Genomic DNA, 18333 nt, shown 5'->3' on the forward strand with positions numbered 1-18333 from the left:
ACTCTAACTGGCTGTATGCCTCCTCAGTCATTGTGTTTCTCTCTTCCCTCTCTAGAAACGTTCCAGGTGGTGGTGAGAGGAAATGGCTTCCTCCATGCTCGGAATGTCCATAAGGTCCTGTGCAGTTTCCGAATCAACGACACACTCACCAAGAGTAAGTGGGGCACCAACTCAAAATGAATAAACAGTGGACCTGTGTTCTGTTTGGTTTAAAGACCTGCGGTCTGTGTGTCCTAATCATGCAATAGGACACACAAAGTCGTATTTACTGCAGCTGTAAGAGTAAAGCTGCTCAGGAAATGTATGACAGACGTGGTGTTATGAGTTAGACACAGTAAAAGTCAATGTTTTCTTATTGATGTTTCATAATGCTTCCCAAAAGTGACATTCAGGAGATCAGTAGGGGTTCTCTATGCCCAAACAAGTGCCTATGCCATTTGTTTCTGGTATTACTGGTTTTTGTTTTTAAAGGGTACATTTGTACTTTAACAGCCTGAGACTGTACCAGAGCTAGAAGATAAAGGGAAACAGTGCCACACACAAGGCAGTCTGGGGAAAAGCCCTGGAGGCACATCCAAGTTCCCCCTGTGGTCTTGAAGTGTCTTAATGGATGTGTGAGACCAGCCCCCTCCGATGCATGCCAACATATAGTTGTGGGAGGGCATGCTCTAATTACAAACAAAGAGAAAATATAGTCTGAGCCTGAGAAGAAGAGGATGAGGGCATGTTTAGGACATGAAGAATTTAATCTATGGAATTTGATAGCAGATCAAAGTACAGTCTTCAGCTGTATTCAATATTACGGTTTTATACCTTTTACAGTATGGTGCTACTTAGCAGGAATGACCTGAGGACTGCTAACAAATGTCTTCTACTCTGAATTAGTGTTGAAGAGAACAGGTTTACGGTGACCCAGAATGTAATTAAACATCCAACTCCCCAAGCGGAAGACATGGAAAAAATGTAGGAAAAAAGGATACACCACCTCTTTGTTTACTTCCCTCCTCCACCCCTTCTTTCAGATGTAAACCCAAAGATATGTGTACCAACTGTCCAGTAGAACATGTTTACCCCTAAACAGCTCAGTCATTTCAGACACAGCAGGCGCCATGTGTAATTGGCCACTGTTAGCTCATTGTTTCTTGTGGTTGAGTGTCAATGACCTCATATGATTGATTCCAATCATCCCACGGTGCGCTCTTCTATAATCTGCAGAACTCCTAATGCGCCCCTTGACCATCACCACAGACTCCACCACTCCTCTACCGCCTCTTCATATTCTCCAAAGGCTCCAGCCCTCGTAGGAAAGGAGCAATGTGTAGCTACATGTGTTCAGCAACTGAATGTCTGAGTCCATTTCTCCAGGAAAAGCAGCAGCAGCAAATACAGGCCCTCCGAACTTTGGCAGTGAAGAGACGTCGGGAGCATTCCTTCCTCCCTGTGACAGATGCTGCCCTGATGGCTCCAGTGAGCATCATCATGGAGATACAGTGCCTTCGGAGAGTATTCAGACCCCTTGACCTCCACATTTTGTTGCGTTAGAGCCTTATTCTAAAATTTATGAAATTGTTTATTTTCCTTATCAATCTACACACAATACCCCATGATGACAAATAAAAACAGGTTTTTAGGAAATGTTGCTAATTTATAATAAGTATTCAGACCCTTTACTCAGTACTTTGTTGAAGCACCTTTTGCAGCGATTACAGCATCAAGTCTTCTTAGGTATGATGCTACAAGCTTGTCACACCTGTATTTGGGGAGTTTCTCCCATTCTTGTCTGCAGATCCTCTCAAGCTCTGTCAGGCTGGATGGGGAGATGCACAGCTATTTTCAGGTCTCTCCAGAAATGTTTGATCGGGTTCAATTCCGGGCTCTGACTGTGCCACTCAGGGACATTCAGAGACTTGTCCCGAAGCCACTCCTGCATTGTCTTGGCTGTGTGGTTAGAGTCGTTGTCCTCTTGGAAGGTGAACTATCGCCTCAGGCTGAGGTCCTGAGCAGTCCGCAGCAGGTTTTCATCAAGGATCTCTCTGTACTTTGCTCCGTTCATCTTTCCCTCGATAGTCTCCCAGTACATGCCACTGAAAAACATCCCCACAGCATTATGCTGCCAGCACCATGCTTCACCGTAAGGATGGTACCAGGTTTCTTCCAGACGTAACGCTTGGCATTCAAGCCAAAGAGTTCAATCTTGGTTTCGTCAGACCAGAGAATCTTGTTTCTCATGGTCTGAGAGTCTTTAAGTGCCTTTTGGCAAACTTCAAGCGGGCTGTCATGTGCCTTTTACTGAGAAGTGGGTTCCATCTGGCCACTCTACCGTAAAGGACCATCGGGTTCTTGGTCACCTCCCTGACAAAGGCCCTTCTCCCCCGATTGCTCAGTTTGGCCGGACGGCCAGCTCTAGGAAGAGTCTTGGTGGTTCCAAATATCTTCCATTTAAGAATGATGGAGGCCACTGTGTTTTCGGGGGCCTTCAATGTTGCAGAAATATTTTGGTACCCTTACCCAGATCTGTGCCTCAACACAATCCTGTCTCGGAGCTCTACAGACAATTCCTTCGATCTCATGGCTTGATTTTTGCTCTGACATGCGCTGTCAAATGTGGGACCTTATATAGACAGGTGTGTGTCTTTCCAAATCATGTCCAATCAATTGAATTTACCACAGGTGGACTCCAAACAAGTTGTAGAAACATCTCAAGGATGATCAATGGAAACAGGATGCACCTGAGCTCAATTTCAAGTCTCATAGCGAAGGGTCTGAATACTTACAGTTGAAGTCGGAAGTTTACATATACTTAGGTTGGAGTCATTAAAACTCGTTTTTCAACCACTCCACAAATTTCTTGTTAACAAACTATAGTTTTGGCAAGTCAGTTAGGACATCTACTTTCACAACAATTGTTTACAGACAGATTATTTCACTTATAATTCACTGTATCACAATTCCAGTGGGTCAGAAGTTTACATACACTAAGTTGACTGTGGCATTAAACAGCTTGGAAAATTACAGAAAATTATGTCATGGCTTTAGAACATTTTACATTTTACATTTTAGTGGACGCTCTTATCCAGAGCGACTTACAGTAGAGTGCATACATTTTATTACATTTTTTACATACTGAGACAAGGATATCCCTACCGGCCAAACCCTCCCTAACCCGGACGACGCTATGCCAATTGTGCGTCGCCCCACGGATCTCCCGGTTGCGGCCGGCTGCTACAGAGCCTGGGCGCGAACCCAGAGACTCTGGTGGCGCAGCTAGCACTGCGATGCAGAGCCCTAGACCACTGCGCCACCCGGGAACCTCCTGATAGGCTAATTGACATAATTTGAGTCAATTGGAGGTGTACCTGTGGATGTATTTCAAGGCCTACCTTCAAACTCAGTGCCTGTTGATTGACATCATGGGAAAATCAGAAGAAATCAGCCAAGACCTCAGAAAAACAATTGTAGACCTCCACAAGTCTGGTTCATTTTTGGGAGCAATTTCCAAACACCTGAAGGTAGCACGTTCATCTGTATAAACAATAGTACGCAAGTATAAACACCATGGGACCACGTAGCCGTCATACCTCTCAGGAAGGAGACGCGTTCTGTCTCCTAGAGATGAATGTACTTTGTTATAAAAAATGCAAATCAATCCCAGAACAACAGCGAAGGACCTTGTGAAGATTCTGGAGGAAACAGGTACAAAAGTATCTATATCCACAGTAAAACGAGTCCTATATCGACATAACCTGAAAGGCTGCTCAGCAAGGAAGAAGACGCTGCTCCAAAACCACCATAAAAAAGCCAGACTACGGCTTTCAACTACACATGGGGACAAAGATCGTACTTTTTGGAGAAATGTCCTCTGGCCTGATGAAAGAAAATTAGAACCGTTTGGCCATAATGACCATCGTTATGTTTGGAGGAAAAAGGGGGGGGAACGCTTGCAAGCCGAAGAACACCATCCCAACTGTGAAGTACGGGGGTGGCAGCATCATGTTGTGGGGGTGCTTTGCTGCAGGAGGGACTGGTGCACTTCACAAATTAAATGGCATCATGAGGAAGAAGAATTATGTGGATATATTGAAGCAACATCTCAAGACATCAGTCAGAAAGTTAAAGCTTGGTCGCAAATGGGTCTTCCAATTGGACAATGACCCCAAGCATACATCCAAAGTTGTGGCAAAATGGCTTAAGTACAACAAAGTCAAGGTATTGGAGTGGCCATCACATAGCCCTGACCTCAATCCTATAGAAAATGTGTGGGCAGAACTGAAAAAGTGTGTGCGAGCAAGGATGCCTACAAACCTGACTCAGTTACACCAGCTCTGTCAGGAGGAATGGGCCAACATTCACCCAACTTATTGTGGGAAGCTTGTGGAAGGCTACCCAACACGTTTGACCCAAGTTAAACAAATTAAAGGCAATGCTATCAAATACTAATTGTGTATATGTACTTCTGACCCACTGGGAATGTGATGAAAAAAATTAAAGCTGAAATAAATCATCCTCTCTACTATTATTCTGACATTTCACATTCATAAAATAAAGTGGTGATCCTAACTGATCTAAGATAGGGAATTTTTACTAGGATTAAATGTCTGGATTTGTGAAAAACTGAGTTTAAATATATTTGGCTAAGGTGAATGTAAACTTCCGACTTCAACTGTATGTAAATCAGGTATTTCTGTTTTTATACAATACACACGCAAACATTTCTAAAAACCTGTTTCCACTTTGTCATTATGCCATTTAGTGTGTGGATTGCAGAGTAATTTTTTTTATTCAACCCATTTTAGAATAAGGCAGTAACCTAACAAAATCTGGAAAAAGTCAAGGGGCCTGAATACTTTCTGAAGGCACTGTATTAAAGATGAGAATCCACCCCTTGTGACGTGATAAGACTTTATTCTTTAGAAATGCCCAAGAACCGGAGTAATCACAATTCTCCACAAATCTTACTTGACAGACAGCAGTACAGCTATGTTATTGTTGTAACGTCTGGAGAGTGATGGGTGTGGAGTCAGACGCAGAGAGCAGAAGGTTGACGGGAATATCGCTTTAATGTCCTTTCGCACAGTAACCAGTTACAAACATGGGTGAAGCCCAAAACACAGGCGCAACAAACCCAAAACCATAGTTACTAAAATACCGGACAGCGAAAACCCCAAAGAACACAAACACCACTAACGTGAAATAGCAACAAGCTCGCACAAACACCAGCGGGCTAAACAAACTTAAATAACACCCATCCCAAAACCCCAACAAGGAACAGGTTAGTAGCTAGTAGACCGGCGACGACGACCGCCACCCGAACAGGAAGGCGAGCCACCTTCAGTGGTATTCGTGACAATTGTATTCTCAGAAGTAATGTCATGTTAAATTGTCTCAGTATTGGTTAAATAGGCTGGTCTGCACTGTTGGAGCTAGGAACACAATATTTTTTTGCTACACCTGCAATAACATCTACTAAATATGTGTATGTGACCAATAACATTTGTCTGTAATTTCTGGTAATTTATTGAGTAAGTTTTAACAGTGGGCACATGTCTGCACTCAGTAGTAAAACTTTACATTACCTTTTATCATGCACACAGAGTAAACTGTGTAATAAAGTGTTGTGACATGAAGCGAAGCTGTTGGCGGCAGCATCTAGATCCCTATGGTATTAAATGGTCCTTTATAGTCAGCCAGTCACCCAGTCTGCCTGTCTTCAAAGAGGCCCTCAGCTCTCTCAGTCCCCTTTGATAGATTAGTATGAGGTGGGTGACCGCTGAGTTGAACTCTGAATGGGATATCTGGGTTTGTGTTGGCTCTGAGCTCAGCTTGGCAGGCTGCAGTATTGATCTCCTCCTGGTCCCAATTCCTCCCCTCCGTCCTGCAGGGTTTTACTGGAGAGGAGAGGAGCGGTCATCCGTTTGCTGTGGAGCACTCATGTTGATTTCCTCAGTGCAGGGGTATGTTAACCCTGAGCCAGGATAAACAGGCAGTCTTGGGCAATGACCATGCTCACTGGATCTGTTTTCCAACGTTTCATAAGTTGGACACAGAAAGACTAGAGGTTCTCTTTAAAAATGAAGGCTATGCTTTTAATCATTGCCTTTGTCTCTGCTCTGTCAAATGGGTGTCAGGACTAGGGTATTGAACTACGGTCCTTAAGCATCTCTGTATTATATTAGATTGGTATGTTAAATGAGTTACCATCAAGAGAAATTACAACTGCTCTCTGTTGTGATCACTAATTATGTCACAGTACAATACCGAAAATCCAATAAGATGATGTAATTTCATGATCATTAGTCAATGAACTCCAGACATCAATTGAAGAGAGATTTGGGACATGATATACAGTTCAGAAAGTATTCATACCCCTTGACTTATTCCACATTTTGTTCCACTGTCACGACTTACGCCAAAATCAGTCCCTCTCCTTGTTCGGGCGGCGTTCGGCGGTCGACGTCACCGGCCTTCTAGCCATCACCGATCCACTTTTCATTTTCCATTTGTTTTCGTCTTTGTTTTCTACACACCTGGTTTCAATTCCCTTCATTACATGTTCATTATTTAACCCTCTGGTTTCCCCCATGTTTGTGTGCGTGTTTGTTTTATTGTTATTGGTATTCTTTCCTGCACCATAGTATTGTGTTTTGTACTGGTGTTATAAAGACCTTCTTCATGCATCTCGGCTCTCCTGTGCCTGACTCCTTTCACCAGTTACCCACAGCCTTGACAGAAACACGCACCTCATAAATGGAGTCAGCAGGAGCAGACAACCCCCCTTTGGCGGTCGAGGAGCGGGTCCTGCAGCATGCGACCATGTTGCAACGTCTCGGCACCGCCATGGATCGCGTGCTGCAGACGATGGACCGATGAGAGAGAGGAGGGGTTCTGCCAGCGCCTCCACCAGCACCACTACAACAGGCCCCACAGTTCACCCCTCCTTCACCCGGTCCCATTGGGATTCGGTTCGCGCTCCCGAGGGAATATGATGGGACGGCTGCTGGATGCCAGGGGTTCCTACTCCAGCTGGAACTCTACCTGGCAACCGTCCAACCGGCGCCTTCAGGACGTGAGAGTGTGTCCGCCCTCGTCTCCTGTCTCTCAGGGAAAGCCCTAGAGTGGGCCAACGCCGTATGGGGGGAAGGAGAAGCGGTGTTGGACCATTACGCAGAGTGAACGTCTGTTCCACCTGAGGCAGGGGACGAGGAGCGCACAGGAGTTCGCCTTGGACTTCCAGACCCTGGCCGCCAGCGTGGGATGGAACGACAGGGCCCTGATCGATCACTAACGGTGCAGTCTGCGTGAGGACGTCCGTCGGGAGTTGGCCTGCAGGGACACCACTCTTACGTTTGACCAGCTGGTGGACCTGTCCATCCGGCTGGATAACCTGGTGGCTACCCACGGACGTCGGGGTCGGGGCCTGTCAGTTCCATCCCCCAGCACCACCGCTCCGACGCCCATGGAGCTGGGAGGTGCTGTGCCTAGGGCGTCCGGAGAAGGGGCCGTTCCCTGCACCATCTGTGGCCGCAGAGGGCACACTGCTGGTTGGTGCTGGGGAGGTTCCTCTGGGAGTCGAGGCAGCAGGCAGTGCACTCTCGTGTCACTTTTTCCCCGCATTCCCAGCAAAAGGCGCTCGTAAATTCAGGCGCAGCTGGGAATTTTATTGACAGATCATTTGCCTATAGTTTAGGGATCCCCATTGTTCCTGTGGATATGCCTTTCCCTGTGCACGCCCTAGATAGTCGACCATTAGGATCGGGGCTAATTAGGGAGACCACCGCTCCACTGGGCATGGTTACGCAGGAGGGTCACAAGGAGAGAATCAGTTTCTTTCTTATTGATTCTCCTGTGTTTACCGTGGTGCTGGGCCTACCCTGGTTGGCCTGTCATAACCCCACTATTTCGTGGCAATGGAAGGCTCTCATAGGGTGGTCAGGAGAGTGCACGGGGAGGTGTTTAGGGGTTTCCGTCGGTGCTATTACGGTGGAAAGTCCAGATCAGGTCTCCACCGTGCGCATCCCCTCTGAATATGCCGATTTGGCTCTCGCCAACTGTAAAAAGAAGGCGACTCAATTACCACCCTATCAACAGGGGGATTGTGCGATAGATCTCCTGGTAGACGCAGCACTTCCCAGGAGTCACGTGTATCCCCTGTCGCAAGAGGAGACGGAGGCTATGGAAACATATGTCTCCGAATCTCTGGGGCAGGGGTACATTTGGCCCTCCACTTCATCTGCCTTCTCGAGTTTATTTTTTGTGAAGAAAAGGGATGGAGGTCTGCGCCCGTGTATTGACTATCGAGGCATCAACCTAATCACTGTGAGGTACAGTTACTCGCTGCCTCTCATCGCCAGTGCGATCGAGTCAATTCACGGGGCGCGCTTCTTCACAAAATTGGATCTCAGGAGCGCTTACAACCTGGTGCGTATCCGGGAGGGGGGCGAGTGGAAGAGCATTTAGTACCACCTCAGGGCACAATGAGTACCTCATCATGCCGTACGGGTTGAGGAATGCTCCATCAGTCTTCCAGGCCTTTGTAGACAAAATATTCCGGGACCTGCACGGGCAGGGTGTAGTGATGTATATCGACGACATTCTGATATACTCCGCTACACGCACCGAGCATGTGTGCCTGGTGCGCAAGGTGCTTGGTCGACTGTTGGAGCATGACCTGTACGTCAAGGCTGAGAAATGCCTGTTTTTCCAACAGCCCATCTCCTTCCTAGGGTACCGCATTTCCACTTCAGGGGTGGAGATGGAGTGTGACCGCATTTCAGCCGTGCGTAATTGGCCGACTCCCACCACGGTAAAGGAAGTGCACCGTTTTTTAGGGTTTGCCAACTACTACCGGAGGTTTATCGGGGGTTTTGTTCAGGTAGCGGCTCCCATCACCTCACTGCTGAAGGGGGGACCGGTGCGTTTGCAGTGGTCGGCTGAGACGGACAGGGCTTTTGATCACCTGAAGTTTCTGTTTACCTCGGCTCCGGTGCTGGCTCATCCGGATCCCTCTTTGGCATTCATAGTGGAGGTGGACGTGTCCGAGGCTGGGATAGGAGCCGTGCTCTCTCAGCACTCGGGTACGCCACCAAAGCTCCGCCCCTGTGCCTTCTTTTCGAAGAAGCTCAGCCCGGCGGAATGAAACTATGACGTGGGGGACCGGCTTGTTGTCAAGGCCTTGAAGGCGTAGAGACATTTGCTTGAGAGGGCTAAACACCCTTTTCTCATCCGGACTGACCACTACAATCTGGAGTACATCCCGGCTGCGAGGAGACTGAGCACTCGCCAGGCAAGGTGGGCCCTGTTCTTTACCCATTTTGTCTTCACCTTGTCCTACAGACCAGGTTCCCAGAACACTAAGGCATACGCACTGTCCCGGCTGTATGACACAGTGGGGCGGCCCATGGAATCCCACTCCCATACTTCCGTCCTTTTGCCTGGTGGCACCGGTGGTGTGGGAGCTGGACGCGGACATCGAGCGGGCGTTACGTACAGAACCCACTCCCACCAGTGTCCAGCTGGGCGTCTGTACGTTCCGTTTTCTGTCCGCGACCGTTTGATCTATTGGGCCCACACATCACCCTCCTCTGATCATCCTGGCATCGGTCGGACAGTGCGCTGTCTTAGTGGGAAGTACTGGTGGACCACCTTGGCTAAGGACGTGAGGGTTTATGTTTCCTCCTGCTCGGTGTGCGCCCAGTGCAAGGCCCCTAGGCACCTGCCCAGAGGGAAGTTACAACCCTTTCCCATTCCACAACGGCCGTGGTCGCACCTGTCTGTGGATTTCCTGACGGATCTGCCTCCCTCACAGGGTAACACCACGATCCTGGTCGTTGTGGATCGGTTTTCTAAGTCCTGCCGTCTCGTTCCTTTGCCCGGTCTCCCTATGGCCCTACAGACTGCGGAGGCCCTGTTCACACACTACGGGGTGCCTGAGGACATTGTATCTGATCGAGGTCCCCAGTTCACGTCAAGGGTCTGGAGGGCATTCATGGAACGTCTGAGTCTTACCTCAGGTTTTCACTCCGAGAGTAACGGGCAGGTGGAGAGAGTAAACCAGGATGTGGGTAGGTTTCTGCGATCTTATTGCCAGGACCGTCCGGAGGAGTGGGCGGCGTTCATACCCTTGACAGAGATGGCCCAGAACTCGTTCTGCCACTCCTCTACCAACCTTTCCCCTTTCCAGTGCGTACTGGGGTACCAGCCGGTTCTGGCGCCGTGGCATCAGAGCCAGATCGAGGCTCCTGCGGTGGACGACTGGTTTAGGCGCGCTGAGGAGACCTGGGATGCCGCTCATGTGCACTTTCAGCGGGCAGTCAGAAAGGCGTCAGACAGCCAGCGCAGACCGCCACCGCAACACCGGGGGACCAGGTCTGGCTCTCGACCCGAAACCTGCCCCTCCGCCTGCCCTGCCGGAAGCTGGGTCCGTGGTTTGTGGGGCCATTCAAAGTCCTGAGGAGAGTGAACGAGGTTTCCCCCAGATTACCGTGTTAACTCCTTGTTCCATGTGTCTCTTCCCAGGCCAGTGGTAGCTGGTCCACTCCAGGAGTCTGAGGTGCGGGAGGTTTCTCCGCCCCCTCTGGACATTGAGGTGGCCCCAGCGTGTGCAGTCCGATCCATACTGGACTCGAGGCGTCGGGCGAGGGGCCTTCAGTACTTCGTGGAGTGGGAGGGGTACGGTCCGGAGGAGAGATGCTGGGTGCCAGTGGAGGACATATTGGACCCTTCGATGCTGCGGGATTTCCACCGTCTTTATCCGGATCGCCCTGCGCCTCGTCCTCCGGGTCGTCCCCGAGGCCGGGTTCGGCGCGCGGCTGGGGTATTATCACGACTTCCGCCGAAGTCTTTCCCTCTCCTTGTTTGGGCGGCGTTCGGTGGTTGACGTCACCGGCCTTCTAGCAATCACCGATCCACTTTTCATTTTCCATTTGTTTTGTCTTTGTTTTCTACACACCTGGTTTCAATTCCCCTCATTACATGTTCATTATTTAACCCTCTGGTTTACCCCATGTTTGTGTGCATGTTTGTTTTATTGTTAGGCTGTATCTTACGGCTGGTATTATTGTTGCCGGGTTTTGTTGTTACGCCCGTTTATTCGTGGTACCGGTATTTTTTCCTGCACCACAGTATTGTGTTTTGTACTGGTATTTTCTTGTATTAAATATCTTGTCCACGCATCTCAGCCTGACTCCTTTCACCAGTTACCCACAGCCTTGACATCCAGATTACTGCCTGAATTCAAAATTGGTTAAATATATTTTTTCCTTACCCATCTACACACAATACCACATACGACTAAGTGAAAACTTTTTATTTTATTTTATTTGCTAATTTATTGAAAATAAAATACAGAAATATATAATTTACATAAGTATTCACACCCCTAAGTCTACAGCTGTGAGTCTTTTTAGGTAAGTCTCTAAGAGCTTTGCACACCTGGATTGTACAATATTTGCCCATTATTCTTTTAAAATTCTTCAAGCTCTGTCAAGTTGATTGTTGATCATTGCTAGACTGCCAAATCTTGACATATATTTTCAAGACGATTTAAGTAAAAACTGAAACATTCAATGTCGTCTTGGTAAGCAACTCCAGTGTAGATTTGGCCTTGTGTTTTAGGTTATTGTCCTGCTGAAAGGTGAATTTGTCTCTCACCATGGCCTCTTGGTGAAATCCCTGAGCATTGTCACATTTACGCCTGTATCTTTATAGGGACTGGGTGTATTGATACACCACCCAAAGCCTAGTTAATAAATCACCAAAGGGATATTCAGCGTCTGCTTTTTTTCTTTTTACACATATACCAATCGGTGCCCTTTTTGTGCGAGTCATTATAAAACCTCCCTTGTCTTTGGGGTTTGATCTGTGTTTGAAATTCACTACTCGATTGAGGGACCTTATGGATATTTGTATGTGTACGGTACAGAGATGGGGTAGTCATTCAAAAATCATGTTAACCACTATTGTTGAACACGGAATGAGTCCATGCAATTTATTATGTGATTTGTTAAGCACATTTTTACTCCAGAATGTATTTAGGCTTGCCATAACAAAGGGGTTGAATGCTTATTGACCCAAGACATTTCAGCTTTACATTTTGCATTAATTTCTAAAGTTCCCTACAAACAAAATTCCACTTGGACAATATTGGATATTTTGTGTAGATCAGTGACACAAACTCTCAATTGAATCCATTTTAAATTCGGCCTGTAACACAATTTGTTTTTGAAAAAGTAAAGGGATGTAAATACATTTTGAAGACACTGTACATCTAAGCTCCTGATACATGTCTGCATCTGCGCCACTTCTCGAAAGGTCAATGGATTCTGATGATTGAAATGGAAGTTTGATCTGTGCAGTCTGAATTACACTCTGACTACAGCAGAACCATTATGGTTTGTGTATGGGTGACCCTTCGTTCTCCTCTACTCCTCTAGGTGTGAAGCCACTAATAGTGGAAGATACATATCTCCTCTGTCCTGCCCCTATTCTACAGGAAGAGGGAATGTAAGTAATATCATCACTGAATGAATATCAGGTTTTATAATTATCTGCTATTTATCTGCCGATATTTCTGTCACCCATCCTCACCACACTCTATCTCTTTACACTCCATCTGTGTTCCAGGGCAGCCAACCTCTATGTCAGCATGAATGAAGGTCTTAGTTTCATCTCCAGTTCAGTCACCATTACAACTGTGAGCTGTGTAAGAACAAAATGCACCACACCACTGTGCAACACAACTATGTGCTATGCAGTACCCCATCAAAGATTCACAGGAACCAATAACGGTCTCAAACTATGCCTTATTATGTTATTCCCCTGTAGTTACACATTAACAGGCACTTGAACTTTCTGATGGTTCTCAGCCTTTGCACCGTTGTGAAGCTCAGTAGAGACTGAGTTTGACCGGTGTCCCTCACTCTCTGTCTGTCCCAGTCTGATGGAACCATCCTGGCCATCGCCCTGCTCATCCTCATGATGCTCTTAGTCTTCATGCTGCTCTGGTGGTTCTGGCCTCTCTGCTGCACTGTGGTGAGTCACATACACTATCTGTCACATTCACACTCATGGACAGTGTCTTACAAGCTGTAACCTTTTTAAATGAAACACAAATTACCCTATACGGTAGGTAAACTCATGTGCAGCTTACAGGATTTCCACCAAGTATTTTCTGAGACAACTCTTTATACTGTTTATACAATGTGATCATGGATTTATTTTCCAGAGTTCTTTTGTCTGATTTTGGCACACTCAGAGCACCTTACCTACCTGAACAACATTCCCACGGTGAGACGGTTATGAGTTAGTGAAGGATGAGACTCCTTGGCCTTTTTGGCCTCCAATTGATTTTGTTAGTCCATTATGCCCAGAGGTCACCAGAGGTCAAAGCCCAGTGGTAAATGTGTGCTGAAGTAATTAGTCCCTCTGTTGAAGTCATTTGTTCGACTGGAGGTCACAGAACCGCTGCCCCCTCAGCTGATGGAGGTCAAGGGCAATGTAGCTTCTCAGTGTTGTTCTAGTATTTAGACAAAAACATTGAGAGGAGAGAGGAAACTTACGCCATCATCAAGATATGGGAAGTAGGTTACACAATCACACAGTGTTCATGTTTGCCAAAGCTCCTAAAACAAATTCCATGAGGTCCCATCTTTTTCCCAGAATACATAGGTTAGTCATTCTCAGAATAACTCCGTGCCAACTCCAATCTACTGCCTCTCCCTCCCAACCATGCCTAACAAAATGCAACACTTCTGGTCTATGGTGTGTATTGCCCTTTCAATATCTGTTTACCAGCCTGGAAACAGAAAAGTTGGAAAGACGCAGAAAAATATGCCAGTTTTTACTATGTTACTCTCTCTCTCCTTACCTTTATAGTTCTTGTCAGTTATTTTCGGTGGAAATCCTTTCCCAGCACTGTTTAGGAAAGTGATGCTAGGTTACCATGGGAAATCAGCTAGTATTCCAGCCTTTGGGAAGCACAGAGGAAAATAAGTATCATTTCAAGTCATGTATATTAATTGTCTTGGCCAGGTTATTTTCTAAGTGCTTACAGTTATAGTTGCTCAAAGTTTTGTTGGCCATAGACACACCACAAGCATGTATTTTGCTATAGATTGAGAAGTGAATCTGAGGAAAATACAGTTTTATCTATATTTACTAAACATTTCAATGATTATAATATTCTACTACATCATCACAGGGTTCTGCCTAAATCCAACAGGAGGAGCTGTTAGTCAAAAGCTGTCTGTAAAATGTTTTAAGATGTCCTTTTCCTGCAATACGCTTTACACAGGTTTCCTTGAAATTCATCACAGTTGAAAACAGAAAAACAAGTGCGCATGGAGCATACACTCGCATGCCCTTTACTCTCCCCCACCCCATCCCTCTTCCGCTCCCCACCCAACCAACATCCCAGGTTTAGGAATCTGGATGGCAGATTTCTAGGTCAGTCGCTTGTAAATAGTTGAACAAGGGAGAGAAAAAAACTATTCCTGAGCCATGTGTTTTCATGTAACCCTGTTTTTAAATGTGTATTTTGAAGTACATGTATGTTTTCTTACATGCTCATTACATGAATGTAAACTCTGTCTCTTCATCCCCCCAACAACAGATGATCCATGAGCCACCACCACCAGTACTGGAAGACAGTTCGGTAAGAAAAAATACATGAAAAAAAGAAACCCTTTATTTTGATTACTGTTGGAGTGTGGGTTAGATTTTCCACAGTATGTCTGACTTTATAGTTAGAGATTGTCTCTGGAAGGGTAGAGAAGTCTCTATTCACTCACCGTAGCACAATGATATGGCTCTAAATGTAATGGCCATTAAGCAGAAGAGAAATACACTTTCCGCCATTTGTTTTATAGGTAAAGTAATAATACTTTTGGTGGATAGTTTTAGTGAAATAGAGAGATACACTACTGTAGGCTACCAGGTTATAGTTGACTGACTGACATGTAGCAAAACCATTTAGAATGTTAATAGGTGTTGGAAACCATTGCTTTTGGTCCATTTTCTTCAATAATCACAAACCTCACTGACCATTTGGAATATTCCCCATGATTTTATAGACTGACATATGACCAAGATATTTCTTCCGCCCAATTGCTGTGGTTTTGTCTTTGAAGTAGTGTCATGATAGATATGTAGTACTGTATCCATCAACCAGAGCATGGTCAGGACAACGCCCTCCCACTATGAAGACCTGTCTTTTTCCACGCCTCATGTAGTCCTAGACCACCCCTTACTCCCAGCAAACACATTCTGATAAAAAAGGCAGGAGATCTTCTTTGAACAGCCCCCTTCTCTGGTCACTGTACAAATTGATAATCCATTTCTATACCCCCCCCATGTACAGTATGATAAAAATAAAGCTGAGAATGATTGTCCCTTTACTTCACTGTATGGGATTTTCTTTAAGTTTAAGGTTTCAACTAAGGCCTTATTTAAGAGCCATCTGTTAGGAATCCTTTCCTTGAAATCCCTCCAGACCTCTGGAAATTCACTGACTAATCAGATGAAACAAACAATACTTCACAACAATAAATACTTTCACAGTGAACAACAAACAGCACTGCAAATGACTCTACTTACAAACATGTTCAACTGTCAACAGAATTCTATCAAATTTGACTCATTTGAATGTCATTAAGCTTTTTTACAGCACACACTCTCTTCATAAATGTTGCAATTATTTCCTTTTATTATAGACCCATTTTATAGTTTTTTTGGGGGGGGGGGGGGTACGCGACTATGGTTGTCATCAGGAAAGAATAGAGAGGCAGGTGTATACTGTAGTATCACGATCCAAGTATCACAGTATCACAATCCATCTCCCCCACTCCAATTCAATTAGATCATATAGGAGGTATCTCCTCCTTTTTTTCTGTGAAGCTCTTTGCCCATTGTCTGTGTCTCTCTGAGGGTCAGTGAGGGTGATGGCGTCAGCCTATTGTTATTGCCACCTCCTCCCTGGCAGGGCCGGATCATAGTCCTGATGGATTCAATTAGTCTGAATCTGGGCCTGTGAAAGAGTTGAAACATGAGGAGGTGGCTGTGGGCTCTGTCATTTCCTCTGATCTGACGCACGCCACGGACGGGACTGGAGGTAATGAGGCGAGGGGGAGAGTGAGTAGATGGAGACTGACTTAGACAATAAAGGAAATCATACCCAGGGCCTGAAATATTAGACTGAGAGTAGGGTATATGAAAGATGGAGAGACAGGGGGCTTGGTCTTTAAACTGTATCTCAGAACCAACATGTCCAGTGTGTGTGAAATGATCAATCATCTCAGACCTACATTAACCCTGTCTTAGATACTGTGAACCACATGTGAGATATTAACACCTGTCTTTACACACTCTCTCTCTATTTCCCCCCACTTCAGGATGAGGAAGAAGATGGGATGCCCAAGAAGAAGTGGCCCACGGTTGATGCTTCCTATTATGGGGGTAGAGGTGTGGGTGGAATCAAAAGGATGGAGGTGAGCTTCCCTGGAGCCCTGCTGTGTTTAAGTTCTGACAACCAGATTTCATTCCCACTACTGTACTTCATACTACTGTAATGTACCTGCCCTCCCTCACAATCTACAGCTATCCTCTCCATGCTATTTGACACAGGAAGACTCTGTTTGAAAGAACAGCAATGGCAAACAATCAAGCACACACTCAGTGGTTGATCTGACTGATTGAATTTGGTTGATATGAAGCTAGACCGATCTTAAAACCTCTTGTTATTTTTCAGGTGCGTTGGGGTGAGAAAGGCTCTACTGAGGAGGGAGCCAAGCTGGAGAAGGCCAAGAACGCCAGGGTGAAGATGCCCGAGCAGGAGTTTATACAGACCCCGACTCGCATCCTCAACAATGGCACGCGCAAGCCTCCTGGCCCTCATAAGTGGTACTCACCAATTAAGGTATTGACCTGGACAATACATTGCACACACAGTTGTCAAGTTCAATCACATACTCAACATAGGTTCCTTTATATATGGCCATGTATTTAACTGATAGGATGGGTTGAAGCTGGAGTTTATTATGTAGGCATTTCATATTTTAGTGTTGGGGTCCCAGTCCTTACGTGACCACTGGTATGGAGCCCCTACACACAGGGCCAGGCGCTAGTTAAAGGCATTGTTCTATATGTCCTGACAGTCAGCAGGGGATGGCTAATTGAAACCAGATACACACTGGACTGACCTCCAGGGGACAAGGGCTGCAGAACCAGTAGTTTTGTGTAGAAAAACAGATTATTTTTGTTCTGCCCCTTCCCCAACCTCTTATTAATGGCTGGGTCTATGCAGAATTCACAATGAGCAAATATCATTTGTTCAGGTTCTGGCTTTGATAATAATCTGGGTCAGCTGTTTTATAATTAAATTGAATTTCAATCTACAAAGTGAACACTCTAATTGGTAACAGATAGACATGCATTGAGAAAATTAGGAAGTTATGGGTTGAGTTCGAAGTTAATCCCTGGAAATTCATGTAAAGTATTAGTATAGTGTGTAAATGTATGTTGCACAGCGACTTATAGTCACACCAACACAAAACCATGCACAAAAAGCATCTTATTGGTATTGTGTCCTGCTCTGTGATTGCAGGGCAAGCTGGATGCTCTGTGGGTTTTGCTGAGGAAAGGCTATGACCGTGTGTCTGTGATGCGACCACACCCAGGAGATAAGGTAAGACCCAACAAGCTGGATACATGTAGACAGAGCAAGGTTCATGTGAGGCCCCCTTCTACAATTCAACTCTGCCTGCGTCATATGGAACCCAGGGCTCTATGAAACACGTCATGGTTTCCACTGGAGGAAAATGTAATTCTTTTTGCAATTTTTCTGATCAAGCAACCTGTAACTAACCGGCGTATAGTAACACAAGTGTTCTGTACAGGAGTCTCTAAAACATACTGTAGCTATACTATTATAGCGCCACATGATGTTCATTGACCTGTTTAAATCTATCAGAGGTTGTGACTTTCAACTATTAAACAATAAGGTTTTTAAATAAGTTATATTTCAATAGGGAACTATGAAATCCAAGCAAAACAAATATTGTGTTAACATTTTTACTTGTAATTTGCTAAGGGGTATAGTCCATTATTCCATTAGAAATTCCATCACTCCCTCCTCCTCCTCCACCATAAAGCCAGTCTGTGTTTTTATTTGGTGACGCATGAATCAGGCTTTGCATGATGAGTACATTTTGAAGCAACAGAAAATGTAGCAACATAAATGGGCACAGCTGCCAGTAATAAAGCACACATACTGTAGAAAGAGAGGACTGCTGGGAAAACTACAGTAGTAGTGAGCTGGCACCCATGACTTTAGAAACCCGAGAG

General features: G+C 45.7%; 1 protein-coding gene across 1 annotated transcript in view; it reads left to right on the top strand.

The window, feature by feature from the left end:
- Positions 1-18333, top strand: part of LOC129853558 (anthrax toxin receptor 1-like) — a 63875-nt gene that overhangs the window by 32229 nt on the left and 13313 nt on the right. Inside the window, exons 10-17 of the mRNA XM_055919714.1 lie at positions 56-154; positions 12429-12498; positions 12619-12697; positions 12931-13026; positions 14606-14647; positions 16383-16478; positions 16739-16906; positions 17594-17674. Of these exons, the coding sequence (XP_055775689.1) occupies positions 56-154; positions 12429-12498; positions 12619-12697; positions 12931-13026; positions 14606-14647; positions 16383-16478; positions 16739-16906; positions 17594-17674 (731 nt within the window). The remainder of the gene's footprint in view (positions 1-55; positions 155-12428; positions 12499-12618; positions 12698-12930; positions 13027-14605; positions 14648-16382; positions 16479-16738; positions 16907-17593; positions 17675-18333) is intronic.

Source organism: Salvelinus fontinalis, chromosome 4 (assembly GCF_029448725.1).
Source record: "Salvelinus fontinalis isolate EN_2023a chromosome 4, ASM2944872v1, whole genome shotgun sequence".
NCBI classification, from domain to species: domain Eukaryota; kingdom Metazoa; phylum Chordata; class Actinopteri; order Salmoniformes; family Salmonidae; genus Salvelinus; species Salvelinus fontinalis.